The sequence below is a fragment of the Orbicella franksi genome, chromosome 9 (genome assembly GCF_964199315.1).
Source record: "Orbicella franksi chromosome 9, jaOrbFran1.1, whole genome shotgun sequence".
NCBI classification, from domain to species: Eukaryota; Metazoa; Cnidaria; class Anthozoa; order Scleractinia; family Merulinidae; genus Orbicella; species Orbicella franksi.
This window is the reverse complement of record NC_138153.1, coordinates 30687654-30704324: the sequence shown is the minus strand read 5'-3', so window position 1 is coordinate 30704324 and position 16671 is coordinate 30687654. Positions and strand designations below refer to the sequence as shown.

Below are 16671 nucleotides of genomic sequence, written 5' to 3'. Positions count from 1 at the left end.
TTTTTATGTTGTTTCAAGGTCTTTTCGGAGCTCTGTCGATTTGAAAATGAATCCAGCAAATTCCAAGTTCTTACTGAACTGGGTGAGTATCCACGCGTCCTTTGAGATTCGAATCCTTGGAATCCGTGTACTGTCTCCAGATAAAATTTAACAGAGTGCCGAGCAGCCTTCTTGTTAACTCACCTACATTACATATAGCTGTAAAACAGTGTTTTGAGGATGGAAAATGTTCTTTATCTCCTCTTCTTGTAGATCAACGCAAATGCTTCCAGTGAAGGGGAAAAAGTGTCGAACATCACAGATGCGGCCAGTAAAAACCTGCTTCTCAAGATCTTGCATCTAATGTAGGTGCTAAATTAACCCACACACTGAATATCTGACTTAAGTATACTTATAATTTACTGGATATGCAGCTCATAATGAGGATCTGTAAGCTTTTCTTTCTTGCAACTTGCTAACCAACGCCATTTGAAGACAAGATACAAAATAAGCTTAAATAATTTTGTAATGTACATATTCTATACGTAAATGATCAGGCTAATAATGCGGTTTGTTTACATGGCAAAGGTGACCCTCAGCCTGATCAGGACTACATGGTTGTATGTGTTCAGGCTTTACCTGGGTGTATTGTGCAACACTGGACAACAAGGGCCAACCTATAAATTTACTTGTATGCTTTTATTAAAAACATGGACTGAAAAGAGATGGTGTCCTGTTACACTGTAGTACTAAATATGAAAATGTCTATTCAGTGATAAGGAAACTTCCAAGGATCTACCAACAGACAGTGAAGCATTTGAGGTTGAACAAGTCCTGTCCATGATCATCTCATATCTTGGAGGTAAGAAAATACTTTGAGCTTCTTCAAGCTTTTGCTGTTTTCCTCAATAAATGTAATTTTGTTACAGTTCTGTATGAGTCAGTACAGTGCACATTAGTCATTATATTTTTCAGTATGGCTACTTATCGGTTGATTCCTTCTCTTGTAGGCTTTCACCATCAGAGTTTTGAATCTGTTATAAATGAGCAACGTTTAAAGGACAGAGACGAAACAGAGACTGGAAAAGTATGTGACAGTATTTTGTACATTACTATCAGTTGGTCACACATGTACCCCTACTTCAGTCTGTTGGACAACAATTAGCATCTACTGTACGTTTGAGTTCATTGCCAACTTAGAAGTGATGGGAGAGTTGCCTCAGGCGTAATGGAGCCACATGATTTTAATAGAGCACATCAGGTTTCCATGGCAATCCTGAGAGTACAACTCACCAGGAACTGTCATACTAGAATCAGTGAAGATACTTAGCAACCAAAATACTCACACTGCATGTCCACACACATCTGGGACACACACAAAAAATGGGATGATGTGTACTAAAGGCATCCGTGATTGAGGGTCAATTGATACTCTTGATCGATACCCTCAATTGACATCTCAATCAGTACTCGATGGACATTGCGATCAACTCGGTCCACATTTGATCAACAGTCGGTTGATAGTCGGCTGAGTGTTGACCGACTCATATGAAATGATTGAAAAATTTGTCGACTTTCGACCGACTGTGGACTGAGATGTCGATGGAGTGTCAACCGAGGTGTTGATCGAGTGTCTATTAAGGGTCGATCAAGGGTATCGATCGAAGGTATCAATATTATTGACACTCGACCATGGATGCCTTTAGTACACACGATCCAAAAAATGTAAGTCCCTCAAAGCCCTGCATGCAACTCCAGCACATGCACCATGACTGCTGCTAAATGGGGCTGACTAGCATTGGCTTGAGTATAACTTGTTCTACTTGTTTTTTTTCTTTTTTAATTCAGTTCATGTCTTGTTCTCCAGGTTATAACGCTTCTGCTCTGTGGAGCAACTCAGTGTGATAATGTGGCCGTGTTTGTGGATCAGATCACCCAGATGGATGTTGAAGACCAATTCAGTTTTAAATTTTTGATTGAATCCGTTTTGACTGACATGGAACAAGGCAGCCTCACTTCAGACTCTTTTGCTACAATTCTAAGCAAGAAAGGTGAATATACACTGCACATAAATTGTCATGTATATTTTAGAAGTAACATGTAGATTGACCCTATTCAGACCGAACGAGATTTTGTTTTCTCAGTACTGTTGGTGAAAGGAAAGAGTCAGGACGAAGCATATACTTGTCAATTGAATATCTTGAAAAAAAGTACTTGTGGTGATGACAGACAATGGGGGAAGTCTGGAATACATCTTGTAGGGCTGTCATTAAGGACCATCACCCGTAACACCTGTTACGGCTGTGTATGTTAGATTTTCCCTTGATGCTGTGGGTGAAATTGCCTATTGTTGATAGAATTCACCCACAAAGTAACAAGTTTGCTATGGGTGACAGTGCGGAGAACGAGGCTATGGGTGACTCAAAACTTAATTACAGCCCTGTCTTGGCGGCCAGTTAATTTAATGAACATATATTAATAACCCATTGAATATGTTTTTCTCTTTCATTGATTTCAGCAAATTTAACAGAATGTCACAAATTGGAGCATGACACAGCACAGCTTCCTTCACCATTATCTGTCCAATCGCCCATTGAAGCTTTCTTCACCAATTCTCCATTGAAGTCCCTTGTGGCATCTCCACAGTTACGCAACAAACAGAACCAGGTAACTGATAACTTAAGACATGTTTGTTTCTATCAGTACCTTTTTCTTTGTATTTAATGCGGGATGTCTAAGCTCAAGGACTTGAAAGAGATAACAAACTGAAAAGTTGCTAAGTCATACAAATGTAGGTTTGTCTTTAGCCTCCTATGTGGACATTTTTTGGGCTTGTCACGAAATCTTCCCCCACTTCATGGGGGGGGGGGGGGGGGAGATTGTGTGACAAGCCAAAAGAGCGTTGCGTAGGAAGCTAGTCTGTCATTTGTTGAAAACTAATGTAACTGTGCAGCAGTGGAAAAACATGTTCCGCCGAATAACTTTGGTGTGATTTCACTCTGACAGCTAATGCTGAACAAACTGCAACAGAAAGTTACGAAGCTACAATCCTCACTGGACTTACAGATGCACATGCAATCCGAACTAGAATCTGAACTCAAGGAGAAGAACAAAGAGATTGATGCAAGAGGTAATGAAGTGTATAGATCATAATAATCATCTTAGAATGATAATGATGTTCAAACCAAAGCAGTGTTCCAGATAAGTGCAGGGTCTCAGGTCAAAACCCCAACAAGATCAGCTACATGACCCAACAAATTAATAGGAAATTTGTTATGATTTGGTGGCTGCACTGGGAATTAACCCGTTGGCAGGGCTGTGAATTAGGACCATAACCTGTAACACCTGTTACAGCTGAGTGTGTTTGATGGACCCTTGATGTTACAGGTGAACTGGCCTGTAGTTGATACAATTCACCCATAAAGTAACAAGTTTGCTATGGGTGTGAAGATCAAGGCTACAGGTGAATTAAAACTTAATGACAACCCTGGTTGGAATTCCTTTTGGACACCCTACATTGAAAACCTACATTGTGAATCTGGAACCCTGCAAAGGTAATGGCGTCAGAAACCAGGGGAAGAAAAGAACAAAGGAACAAAGATAGGGTCCTGTCTACTCTTATGCAGCTCGTATCTGAAAGAGAATTTGCTGAGTATAGCAGCTGTGTTGTTTATCAACGTTTGACTTTGATTGGTTGATCATACAAACAGAAATTACAGCGTACAGGGCATGTTCCATCTTGCACAAGTTGCCTTGAAACCTTTTGCCTAAAGAATGTGACTATAGACATGAAAAGCATACTCTAATGCTTTGTTGAAATGCAAAAAGAAATTAGGTGTACTTGGGGCTAGGAGAGAATGTGGGAGACACTGTTATCTGTTTATACTAACTTGGAAAGTAAACACTGTTTATCATGGGCAATATTAATTTATAAACAGCTTTAAATGCACAACTTCTCTTTCAAATAAATGTTAATTGTTTCATTTATAGATGCCACGATTATAGAATTACGGAAGGAGATCACCAAACTGATGTCCACTGCTGATGAATTAGAACTTGTGAGACATTTCAGAGACGATTTTGAAAAGGCAGACAAAGAGAACGCAAGGTAACAACTTCACAACTGTGCTCAGAAAATGTTCAACGTCTTGTAGAGGAGCACATTGGTTAACAAGCTGACTGTAACTTCCATTTCTAACGTCGCAGGACGAACTTTAAAAACAACCCAAGGCAAAAATTAGCACTGAAAATTTTAAGCGTTTACTTTCTTTGTGCCGAATTTTTTTCATTTTGCCTCATCCCTAGGTCTCCGAATAAGGTTAACATTTAAATTATGTACATTACATGTAGTGAGTTAGCATGTGATCGTCTTTACAACTCTCGATTCCGATTTCACTGCGCAATATATTGTTACTGTGGTGAGAAATTGGCTTCTGATGCTTTGCTTTCTTGTGCAGATTAAAGCAAAAGGTGGTGGAACTGCAAACATTCCGACAGCAATGTGGGGATCTGGAACAGAAAGTCGCTAACTTCATACAGGAAAAAGAACAGTTCGAAAAAGAGGTACATGTAAAATGGGTATTTCATTTCACACAGCTTTATACAACGGAACAAGTACATGGAGACATAAGTGATCATCGCAGTACAGTACAGTTACAAGTACAGTTTGCCTGGAGTGAAGATCAACGATCACTGGTGATTGGTCGGTTAATGCGAATGGAGTGGTTTTTAAAGGAGCTCACTCACGGCATTTCGTCCATGCACAAAATAACCTTTAAATTGAAGAAAACGTGAAAATGGTAGTTTGCTAAGATAGAAAAACACCAATTGAAAGGGATAATAATAAACCATAATGGAACAGGGATGGAGAAGATTGACACGGATTGCAAACGACGAATTTGAAAAATTTAGGTTTAACTTTTCAAGATGCGAAAGCCGCGACGCGGCTCCTTAAACTACCAAAGGCGTTGATTTTGATTTTTTTTCCCGATGTTTTGTTGATCATCAGAGAGTTGAAACAGAGCGGTTAGAATCCAGTGTTGATCGCTACAAGCAAAAAATTCATCACATGGAGTTTAAAACTGGTGAATTGGAGGCGAGGCTGAACAGAAAGGAACAGATGATTGCAAAGCTTGAAAACGATTTACGAGAGGTTAGTTATTTTAGTGCTGTTGTTTCTTTTCTTTCTTCTCCTTCGTTTTTTTGTTTTGTTTTGTTTTGTTTGTTTGTTTGTTTGTTTCAAATGGCGCGATGCAAAATACAGGCGAACGCTCGCCAAAAGGACTCTACTTTTTTTGCTCAACCAGGCATTGAATGCAGCGTCAAACTCTGCACAAATGAAGACAGAGACGCAACGGGCTCAGGAAATTGAAGTTGATGATATAGTGCTGGAACAGAATCAGTTGTGTAACATGGAAGGTAATAATCGGTATATAATACAGTACCGCTCAAATGTAGGTTGCCACCTCTTGTCTCGTTTCTCGCGAGACGGCCTCGTTTCTCGTGAGTCGCGTCTCGTTCCTCTCGAGACGAGTCTCGTTTCTCTCGAGACGTGTCTCGTTTCTCTCGAGAATAATAATAGTGAATACAACACCCTCTTGATCCCCATAACCATGACTGGTGCGTCCCTTCTCAGTCCTCTTGCCTGCTCCACGCGTTCTGCATTTTCTGTGTCGTCTTTTTCGTTCATTTTATTAGAATGGAACTGTAGGGGTAATGAGATGTTCTTTTAATTCAGAAAATATTCCGACATTCTGAATCTTTAAGACTGAAAATAAAATCATGAGCTACAACATTCATGTATTTATGTTACAAAATGATTTTTTTAAGAAACATTTCAGAGGATTTGAAAGGACTTCAAGCCCAACTTGGGTGTCGTGAAATACAAGTTTATTATCATCAAATTCTGTCCTCGCCATCGTTAACTAGATTGTTCCTAATTGAAAGGTTCCTATCATTTTTCGGATATTGTTTCACATTTTTATTCGAACCTTTATTTTGGATTTTCATAAACCTTGCGTTAATAGTAATATTGGATGATTAACGACTACTAGAAAGTCTTTCTGATTGTCTTGTTTTGTCCATTTGTAGGCGATTCGCCAAGCCATGTTCCAATAGCGCCAGTCAACATAGACAGCCGAATTATCGAGCTTGAACTGGAGAAATGCCGTTTGGAATCTCAACTGTCCACTGCTGTCAATCAAGAAGAATTCCTGGCTCTAAAAGAGACTCTGGAGGACACCAAGGAAGCACAGACGTCTTACAAGGTAAACCGCTGACCTTCTGCTTGTTTTCTTAGCAGACAAAGCCAAATGTTATGGCTAGATTCAAGAAACGAACGAGTAAAGGTGTTAAATTTTAAACATTTCGGTCGGAAGCGTAAGGTTCAATTTCTCTCTAATACGCTTTGACGATTGCTACACGTACTCATTCAGACCTGAAAAAAAATCTGCCCAATCAGAATCTTCTTGCAAGTAGGTTTTATCAATTTATGTACCTTTGTTTGGCCTTTATATGTACCCTTCCAGCAAAGCGCCTTCCATCAACATTAAAACAGGGTCTTCAATGCATAATTCGCTTAAGATCGTTGGTTGCAAGTAGAGTGAGCCGTTTTTGCAAAAGACTATTAATTAAATTTAGTAGTTGGGTTGTGTTCTGTTAGCATCAATCGTTTCTGGTTGGTTTTCATGTTTTTTTCGTGTTCTAATGGGGTAACACCTCTTTCGGTTGGTTTGATTGTTTAACTTTTGAGAAACGTCAACCGTATCAACTCAAACCGGTTGCTGTTAAAACGGTTAATCTCAATAGAACATGAGCTAAATGTCATTGTTCTCTGCGTCTATGTCTTTTTTTTTTTTTTTTTTTTTTTTTTTTTTTTATCAATAGGAAAATTACGTAGCTGCCAAAAGCAGAATTCAGGAATTGGAGGAACAGCTTGCGGTTGAATTACAAAAAAGGTAAAGTTCATTAACTGCTGCGGATTCCATAAGTGGAGAAGCAGATTCCTTGCCTTCTTAATGGCACTTTTTGAGTTTCGAAATTTGCCATCTGTAGGTAGCTCTCGTAGTTTGAACTCGTGGCCAATACAATACAATAACTTCAGCAATCTGCATTTTCTTAATGTTAGTGAGCAAAAGGACGAACAACTTAGGAACATCCAGGAGCAGTGTTTCCATGAAGTGGAGGAACTGAAAACAGTTCTGATGAGTGAGCGTTCGATGAAAGCAGAACTGGCTGAAGAGCTTGATGTGAGAGAAAAGAGACTGCAACAGACAACTGTGGAAATTCAAGCACTTTCGAGTTTAAAGGCAGGTTTGGAAGGCAGCCTTCAAACGAGCAATGCTCGAGCACTTGATGAAAAAGTTAAGTATGACAGAGAGATGAGTTTGAGGAACGGAGAGATGGATAAAATGAGTGAACAGATACAGCGTTTGGAGAAAGACATGGAGAATAGATTGCAACAGATTCAAGCTTTGGAACAAGAGAGGGATCATGTTCGAGACACGTATGAGCAGATGATGGCTGGTATAAAAAACGAACTGGGTGAGTTCATTTGAAACTTGTAATACTTAACCGATCTTTTGTTTTTCTTTTCCCAATTCCAACGCTGCTGGAGCTAGAGAAGACTCAGTCTACACCCTTTGTTGTCAGTTACGGAAAGGTATATGTCACTGTTCATGTTTCTGCTCAGCGTTAACTCGCTAGGCAGATAGTGTGTTGTAATACTCGCTGTTTCTTGATAAGGCATGCGGATAGTATGTGACTAACGTTTACCTGCTAGCTTTATCCATTTTAGGCAATTGCCTATCACAGCCATTTCTCCCATTCCCACGGCCTGGACGGTAATTTGTTCTACAGTGGAACCCCGCCTTACGACCACCCCGTTAATACGACCACCTGGTTATTACGGCCACTTTATTCTGGCCCAAAAAAAAGCTCAGTCAGTCATTTTCTTATTTAAAGACCCCTTTAATACGACCACCCCGTTAATGCGACCAATTTTTCATGGCCCGAAGGTGGTTGTATTAACGGGGTTCCACTGTATTTAAAAAATTTTTTAATATTCTTTTTGAATTAGTCGTGTTAAGGTTTTCCACAGCATTTCTTCGACGAAAAGCATTTTGATTCCAGGAACGTGGCGTTAAAAGATATGACTGTATTATTGCATGTGTGGCGAATAAATGAACCAATAAAAACTAATATATTACACCTTTTACCCGACTTCATTATAATATTTTTAACCAGTTTACTTTAATTTCTTTTCCTTGAAAAGATTTAAAGATCAACAGCATGGCGGAAGATAAGGCCGCGACCGTCGCCCAGTTTCGTCTGAGAACACAACAACTTGAAGAAGAACACGAAAAAATGAAGGAGGAATTTGCCAGCAAGCAGAAAGCTATGTTAGAGGAAGCAGAGAAAAACGCCGCCAAAATTCAGGAAGCTTGCGACGCGGACCGAGCGGCGTGGAAAAAGAAATTTGATCAGCTGTCAGAAGAGGTGATGAATACACGCAGTGAAATGTTCGAGAACTCGAAGAAGCACTCAGAAGAACTGATCGAGGTTCGAAAGAAAGCGAGGGAAGCAGAAGAACTGTTAGACGAGGAAGCTAGAAAAAACAGAGAAGAGAAGATGAACTTGGAGAACCAGCTTCTGAAAGCTAAAAGCGCGGTGGCTGAACTAGAGATGGAAGTCAAACGTGGAGAAGCGGCTAAGAAGGAATTAGAGGATGAGAGGAAGAAGTGTGATGAGTTGAAAGGAAGGTGCGAAGGTTATGTTGATAAAGTGGAAGCACTAGAGTTGAGTACCGAGCAGCTTAAGAAAGAAGCAGAGTCTGAAAAAGAACGCGTAAAGAAGGAGATGCAGCAGTTAGAGGAAGCGAATAAAACAGAGGTGGACACTGCTCGGCAAGCATTGGAAAATTTGAAGAAAGATTACAGTGAGCTGGAGATAAAAAGAAAGGAAGAAATTGAGAAGATACTACAGGAGGAAAAGGAAATTAAAGATGGGTTAACCCTGCAGATAAAAGACCTGGAAAATACAAGTGAAGAAAAGGGCAAACGAATTGAAGAGCTTGAGACTTTGTTGAAAAAATCAATGGAAGAAAAGAATAAGCGAGTGGAAAATCTAGAGGCATTGTTAAAGGAATCACAGGAAGAGGAGGTTAAAAGAGTCGAAGAATTAGAGAAATTGTTAAAAGACGCACTAGAAGAAAAAGAGAATGCAGTTAGCCAGGTCAAAAACGCTCAAATTAAGTGGGAAAATAGACAGCAAGAACTGCAGGCGAAGATTGAGGATCTTGAGGGTGCCTCGGAAGAAATGAAGGAGGCAGAGATCGCATTTGCCGAACTGAAAGATCATATGCTGGAATTACAGACGGAGAAAGATCGCTTGGAGCAGAAAGTCCAGGAGGAAAGCCTCATCAACAAAAGGCTCGGAACAGAAGTGCATTCTCTACAGGCGCAGCTAACTCATGCTGATCGACAAATACGCGAACTGAAGTTAGATTCTGCCGATAACAAGAATAAAATGGACTCGCTAAGAAGGAAGACAATTGGAGGAGCTAGAGCGCAAAGGTACATTCAGGACGTGTTCGAGGAAGAGGACAGTTCCACGGAATCTGATGAAGGTCCACCACTAATGCTGGACGATTTCGCAAATTCTCTGGGAGGAAGCATGAAAGCTACAACACTCCCGGACGGCGCTTTCAACAAGTCGAACAGATCTCTCACCAGTCTTCACTCGGCCTCAAGTTCAAGCCTGAGGGCTGGTGTCCAGACTCGCGCCAGTCGCCGTCAGAGTGCTATATACATGCGCGGGAACACTCCGCCTGAGAGGCGCACCACAAACAGTGCAGCGTTCTTTATCCTGGGTGACGGTTTGCGACCGGAAATGGAGCAAGATGCTGAATACGACTGGACCCGACTGGCCGAACTGCAGCGTCGGAACGCGTCGTGCCTCCCTCACCTGCAGACCTCGTACCCGGTGGAAACTCAAATGCAGCCAGACATCTCCGGCCAGGAAGATGCGTTAAAGACGGGAAGAATGTCCTTAGATGCATCCCTGACTAAAACTTACAACACGCGCAAACGGAAATCGGAAGAAAGTGCCTCGAGCATGTTAAAGACAAGGAGCCATGGGTCGAGTTTGCCGAAATCCAAGTCTGCTCCCAACATCACACCTGCGAAGCAGCCTCGGTCCCAGCGACTGGTTACGGCGATGCAGTCAGCGTTTGGTTCCCTCCGGTCCCGCTCAAACGAGAATCTATCTCATGAAGCGCCTGAACAAGATGAAAATTCCTCAAGGAGGGAGAGCGTGGCTTACAACATCGAAATATCGCCGCCAAAGAAGGAAAAAAGCGGGCTTGCACGACGCCGAACCATCGCGCGGTCCACAGGAACGAGTCGACTTCTTGGTGAAAAGACGAAAGATTCCTCGAAGAAATCAAAAACCCAACAGTTGAGAATTGATGTGATTCAAAGAAAGCCGCTTCGGCCGCGGGACGTGAGAAGAAACGTTAAATAACGATGATTAGTTTAAGAGTGAGTTGTATGAGGGTTTCCATATTGAATAGCTGAAACTACAATTGAAAGTTTTCAAGGATATGTGGCAACTGCCCGCGATAGCAAGTTTCGTTTAAGTATGCGGTGATTTTTCCAGCGGTGTCATAATCAATTAGGAAATCGCCTGTTTCTGTTTATTATTTTACTTCCGAGGCTTGCACAGGCAAACTAAATGTAAATTAGTTTAGTTAATCACAAACAATGTTTAGTTTTGAACTTTGGGAACAAGCAAGTGACCCTTATATTGTCATGCTAATAACACGTTACGAATGGCGGCAATAAGTTTACCCACGATTAACACAAACCTGGAAATCACTTCTTTTGACAAAGGTCCACGCTCGTAAAATAATGAATTCCTGATTTTAACAGCTTATAAATGAAATAACTTTCCATCTGTAGTTTTATGAAAACTAAGGACAGTACTGAAACAACTGACAGCAAAATTATTCTGAATTCACTAATTTCGGAGACTGTAGAGCTCTCCCGTCTTTTGCGATAGAACCACTGTATATAGTAATGTTGACTAAGCTCTCTCAGTTAGGCAAAAGACATTTCTTTATTTACTAGTAATGTTATTGAAAGAATTGAAGTATCCTAAATATTATTTGAGGGCAAGAATGTTTTTTTTTTAATAACGGAAATAGAAATTTGTACACTTATTCTGTGTGTCTGTTTACTTGCACTTAACTCGGGAGAGCTGTTTTCATGGTTCATCGAACTTAAACAGATTTTTTTTCTCCGTGATTTTCTGCGAATAATTTTCGCATAGCTGTGTTTATTATTAATATAATTTAGGGAAAAAAAAACATCTTACGTGCTACACTTGACAAAATTATCATTGACAACAAGCTCGCACGTGAGAAACACTTCACAAACGTCACTTCGCATCCGTTTGTTTGGGAACGCCAACTCAGTTAATTAGACACGGTTGCCACACGTTAGGAAATGATCCGGAAAAAAATTCTCCTAGGTTAGGAAAAAGTCAGGGAATTTTATTGAGTCGGGCAAAATTGACGTTTTGAAGAAAAGTCAGAGAAATTGAAACAATTTATTACGGCTGATTTAATACCATTGAAGCCTGGAGGAAACATTTGGGGTCACTATGATCTCAACGATATTTCTCCTTAATGAAGAAGGAAATTGTTAGAGGCTGAGGCCGATTCCCAAAGTGTTATTGCCCCAGGTTGCCAAAAACACCGTCATAGCGCGCTTCAGACCTAGAAGATCATCATTCAACGAAATGCAGAATATTGCCCTTCTAAACTCTCACTTATCAAGCGGCTCCACATCAAAGTTCTAGCTAAAGCGCAGGCTTCAAGTAATCTTCCGAACAGACGTAAAATCGCTTTAGCCAAGCATTAGAGTAAGAACTGATAAAATCTGATCTATCAGGAATATTTCAAAAACTCTCTTTAAACTGGTTTTCTAGCTTTTCCATTGTTACTGGCTAGATAACTCGCACCCAAGTGCCGAAAGAAAAGAAAAACACCTACGCGCGAGACTCCTTCCCTGTGTCCCCCAGGCTTGCAGGCTGCAACGCTTGAAGACTTAATTTTCACAGTTTGTTCCTAATTTCTGACGCGTCGAAGTTTAATTTCTTGAACGATAGGCGAGGCATTTTACAGCCGCTAATACCACTTAACATCATGAAGAGGACCAAGCTTAGACTGTTTAAAACCTTAGTTGTACCGGTGCTACTGTATGGATGTGAGACATGGAAGATGAACATGGGAGATGACCAACGAATAGATGTGTTTCACAACAAATGCCTCAGGAGGATTCTCAAAATAAAATGGCAAGATCACGTTACCACTAGAGAGCTCCTTGAGAAGGCAGAGACGAAGTTCCTTAGTGAAGAGGTTAAGAGGAGAAGATGGAAGATGATAGGGCATGTCTTACGACAAAACAGAAACAGCCATACCAACATAGCCCTATCATGGACACCTGAAGGAAAAAGGAAGAGAGGAAGGCCTAAGACCACCTGGCGAAGAACAGTTGAGAGAGAGAGGAACAGCGCAGGATGGCGTACATGGGATGAGGCAAGAGCTGCTGCAGCCAACAGAGAAAATTGGAGGCATTCTGTGGAGGCCTTATGTGCCACGAGGCACAAAGAAGCTAAGTGAAGTGAATACCACTTAACCTAATACTGTTCTCAATCTCAAAACGAATCCTCCATTGACAAAGCCGCACGTTTTTCTTCGTTAATTTATAGTAAGCCAGCAAGCTTTCTTAACTTGTGCCCTGAAGATAGCATTGAACGAAACGCAATTCCGGTTCCGTTTAAAGATCTTTTTGTGAAAACCGGTAAAAGGGTTCCCAATTTCGTTTTCTCAGATTAAAAAAAAATCCTATTTTGCATGTATTTGTTTTCTTCTGATGTTTTAACTATATACAGTCACTCGCTATGTCCACTTAACGTATCGCAAAGTACACCGCACAAGCCGGATTTGAGGAAATCGAATATTATGACAGGTGTCGTTTGATGACTTCAAAGGCAGTGTTATTCATATATATATTGAAACTGGAGAACCAGTGTTAAGTTCTTCTTGAATGACCGATGAAACATAGATGTTATTGTGTTGAAAACAAAAGTTAAATGCATGCATGCTTCAATTTTCTGGATTTATCAGATATATCCCACGAAAGTTTCAGCGTTCAACAATTTTGTTCTCTTCATCTGCCCAAAGAGCTAGCAAGCTTCAGCTTTTATTACAGTACGAGGAGGTAAGATTTTTAAAAACAAAGATGTACGTACAGTCCTTTCGGAAGTTAACGCTGAACTGGAATTGTATAACAAAATACTATTTCAGTTGAATTTTGTAATTAAATTTTCTGTTGTCAAAACTCATCTTCGGTGGAAGTTCCATTGGGCGCTTTTTAACGGCACCGTAAATTTCTCAGAGGTAGTCAATTAGTCAACTGGCCTAGTCGAGGCTATTAGTTCTGACAAACAGCTGCTTCGAGAATCAAAAGCTGTCTTGCTTAAGTTAAAAGCATTCTCGATAATGCAGAACGGTACTTTGGATGGTAATATTTTACTGCTAGCCGAGCGAGGTTCAAAGTGTTTCTGGGCAATAAAAGGAAAATTCATAAATGTTAACATTTCTCCTTCCTTCGCACAAAACACAGTGAATTTCGATCAACCAGAGAAAAACTGCCCTACCCATAACACCTTTCGGCATCGTCACGTAGGCTTTAATGATCATTTATCAGTTTATGTTTTTGTGGAACATCAGTTTCTCAAAACAGATTTATATTGAACTACGGAAGTTGGAATCAAACCGAGATACTCATAAACACTTGAATTAGGTTCTTGTCGACTGTATTTTTCCAAAGAAAAATATTCATTAAGATTTAGTCGTTGCAACACTGATATAATGTGGCACAAAACGTCAGTTTCCCAATATCCTATGGCAAAAGTGTTTCAACAGACTTATTTACATAGCTGCGTTGACGCGACGTTGAAAAATCATAATTGCAAAGCGTTTTTTATTACACCTTTTTCTAACAATGGGAACCTCATATATTGCCATTTCTTGTGCAATTCTACAGAATAATGGCTTGATTCTAAGGTTCGCCCGGAGCAGATAGCGAATTTATTGTATAGTGTACTTAGAAATAACAAAAATACATTGTAGTACGTAACATATCAGTTCACCGTTATAATACGTGTCATCATTTTTCCAACACGCGCGACGGTTTCAGGAAAACAAAATGGTAATTAAATCTGATTAAGATTTCTTATATATTGACTTTCTGAAATAACATTTTTTTTTGAGTTTTATTCCAAAAATGTTAGTACGAAGCGTCAATAGCGGCATTGAATAACCATGCTCTCTCTTTCAGAATTAGCGAATATTTTTATATCAAAATGTCGATTCCGCAAAACGAAAGAAATTGTATTTCGCAAAATAGGCGGCTGACATGAATGTTTATGGTATAATTTTGACCCAGCGCCTTAGGGAAGAACCAATTAATAGTCAGGCGCATTTAGTGGTTATGACAAAAATTATCTGCGGCCTTATAACAATGTACATCCTATTGACAGTTTTGGCTATTTACTACCGGCAACGGACAAATTATATATATCTTTCCAATAGCTTATCAAATGGTAGATAATAAAACCCAACATTTAAACTTGTAAGATTAGGAATAGCAGCAATCTAAAACTCTCACACAGATGGTCACAGATCACGTACAACACAGAGATTTTATCTTAACCAACCCTCTGGTCAGTTTTAGGATTCACAACGTTCAGATAAGTTCAGAATTCAAGGAGATGTAGTTGATTAAAAGCTTTCGCTATTGTTTTGCGTAACAATTAGTATAGGTAATCATACGGTTTCGAGTTCAATTTGGAATTAATTTGCACGAGTGAGTTTTTCAAAAAGCTGAAATTGCACGAGCCGCTTCGGCGAGTGTAATTTCAGCTTTTTGAAAAACTCACAAGTGCAAATTAACTCCAAATTGAACGAGAAAAACCGTATAATTACTTATTAATAATATAAACATGAAAAAATTCGCGCGGAGGAAGTGCCGGAAGATCTTTCTTGGAGCCATTTTTTCTTATTTGAGAAAACTTTTTTCAAAGTTTCAACACAAAATTTTGGTCATCATTTTACCTGATATCATTTTCTTAGAAAATTCCTATTATCTTTCAGTCAATCATAATCCAGAATTTTGATGTGTAATTTGCACTGGTGTTACGCTTTTTGCACTGATGTTACACTTTTTGCACTGGTGTTACACTTGAACTGCACTGCTCTTAGCCAATCAGAATCGAGTAATTTTTTCATGTGTATTATTATGAATATAATGAGTAGAAACTTAATCCATAATAAAAACGCTGTCCATTTCTTTTAACAGTCCGAAGCTACCTAAAGTTCTCCAGTCATTCGCGTTTCAAGATACGATACAAAATGACCATAGTGGAAGATTTTTGTCAGGATATTTCCAAATACTATCCGGAGAAGGAAGACTTTTATGGTTGGTACATAGCTTTCTGTGTAGTCAACGGTATATTATCCCTTCTGGCCATCTTTGGAAACATGGTTATCATCAGCGCGCTAACGAGAACCTCCTGTACCCTATCTCCGTCAAAGATTCTCCTGCTTGGCTTAGCGATCTCAGATCTCGGAGTTGGTCTGGCTGTACAACCTCTTTATATAACTGTCATTGTTCAAATACTCTTAGACAATTCGCTCGTTTCGCAATGCCACAGCAAAATTGCTTTCCTGGTTGTGGGAACGTTTCTCGCCGGGGTTTCGTTTTTTACCGTCTCAGCTATCAGTTTTGATCGTTTCTTGGCCATTGACCTTCATCTTCGCTACAGGGGAATTGTAACGGAAAAAAGGATGACTTTCGTTCTTGTCGTATTGTGGGGACTTAGTGCAATAGCGGCCGTTGGTTATATATTTATGGGGGACATCACACGAGAAGCTGTATCCACGTCTTTCAACATCATCTTTTTCATAACTACCACGATAACGTTTGTGAGAATTTATCTCGTCGTCAGGCGACATCGCTTGCAAATAAGAACACATCAAAGGCCGATACAGGAAAGTTACAAAGAGTTTGCTATGGAAAAAAGGAAGTTCAAATCCGCCTTGAGTGTTTTGTATGTTTATATCGTTTTCACTGCTTGTTACCTGCCTTATGCTAGTACCATGTTAGTTGTAGCGACTACAAGTCACGGAATTTATCTGAAAGGAATTTTTCAGCTGGGGATGACGCTCGGATTTTTGAATTCTTCTTTAAATCCGATCATATTTTGCTGGAGAATGAGGGAGATACGTGGGTACGTGCTGGAAATATTGAAAAGGATTTTCACCTGTTGGAAGTTGGATCAAGTTACGCAAATTTCGGATAGAAAGCTGTCAATGGTGAATGCGTCGTATTTTTGGAGAAATGGGTCGAACACTGGGTTATCTTTCCCTTGCAAAAAGTTATCTCACGATGGCCGTAATCCCCAGTCAATACACACACGTTGTAAGACAGGAAGAGCAATATTCGTACAACCGCATGGACCGAAGCGCCGTTCCCGAGAGGCTCTGCGAGCTGGGTCAAGAGGAGAATGGAGAGCCGCGCCGAACAGCTTTCTATAATTAAGCTGCTCGCTTTTATTAACATCCAT

The 16671-nt window shown here is 40.0% G+C and overlaps 2 protein-coding genes across 2 annotated transcripts; both read left to right on the top strand.

The window, feature by feature from the left end:
* The first annotated feature begins 31 nt into the window (after nucleotides 1–31).
* LOC145496650 (uncharacterized) lies at nucleotides 32–11190 on the top strand. The gene is made up of 15 exons (XM_081476367.1): nucleotides 32–82; nucleotides 253–344; nucleotides 753–841; nucleotides 990–1066; nucleotides 1847–2030; nucleotides 2498–2646; nucleotides 2986–3109; nucleotides 3970–4087; nucleotides 4437–4542; nucleotides 4988–5131; nucleotides 5286–5397; nucleotides 6070–6245; nucleotides 6865–6935; nucleotides 7106–7521; nucleotides 8252–11190. The coding sequence occupies exons 1-15, from the start codon at nucleotides 47–49 to the stop codon at nucleotides 10498–10500; spliced, it is 4143 nt and encodes a 1380-aa protein (XP_081332493.1). The 5' UTR covers nucleotides 32–46; the 3' UTR covers nucleotides 10501–11190.
* A 4157-nt stretch (nucleotides 11191–15347) lies between these two features.
* LOC145496663 (adenosine receptor A3-like) lies at nucleotides 15348–16644 on the top strand. The gene has a single exon (XM_081476393.1). The coding sequence runs from the start codon at nucleotides 15458–15460 to the stop codon at nucleotides 16640–16642; it is 1185 nt and encodes a 394-aa protein (XP_081332519.1). The 5' UTR covers nucleotides 15348–15457; the 3' UTR covers nucleotides 16643–16644.
* Nucleotides 16645–16671: the final 27 nt, after the last annotated feature.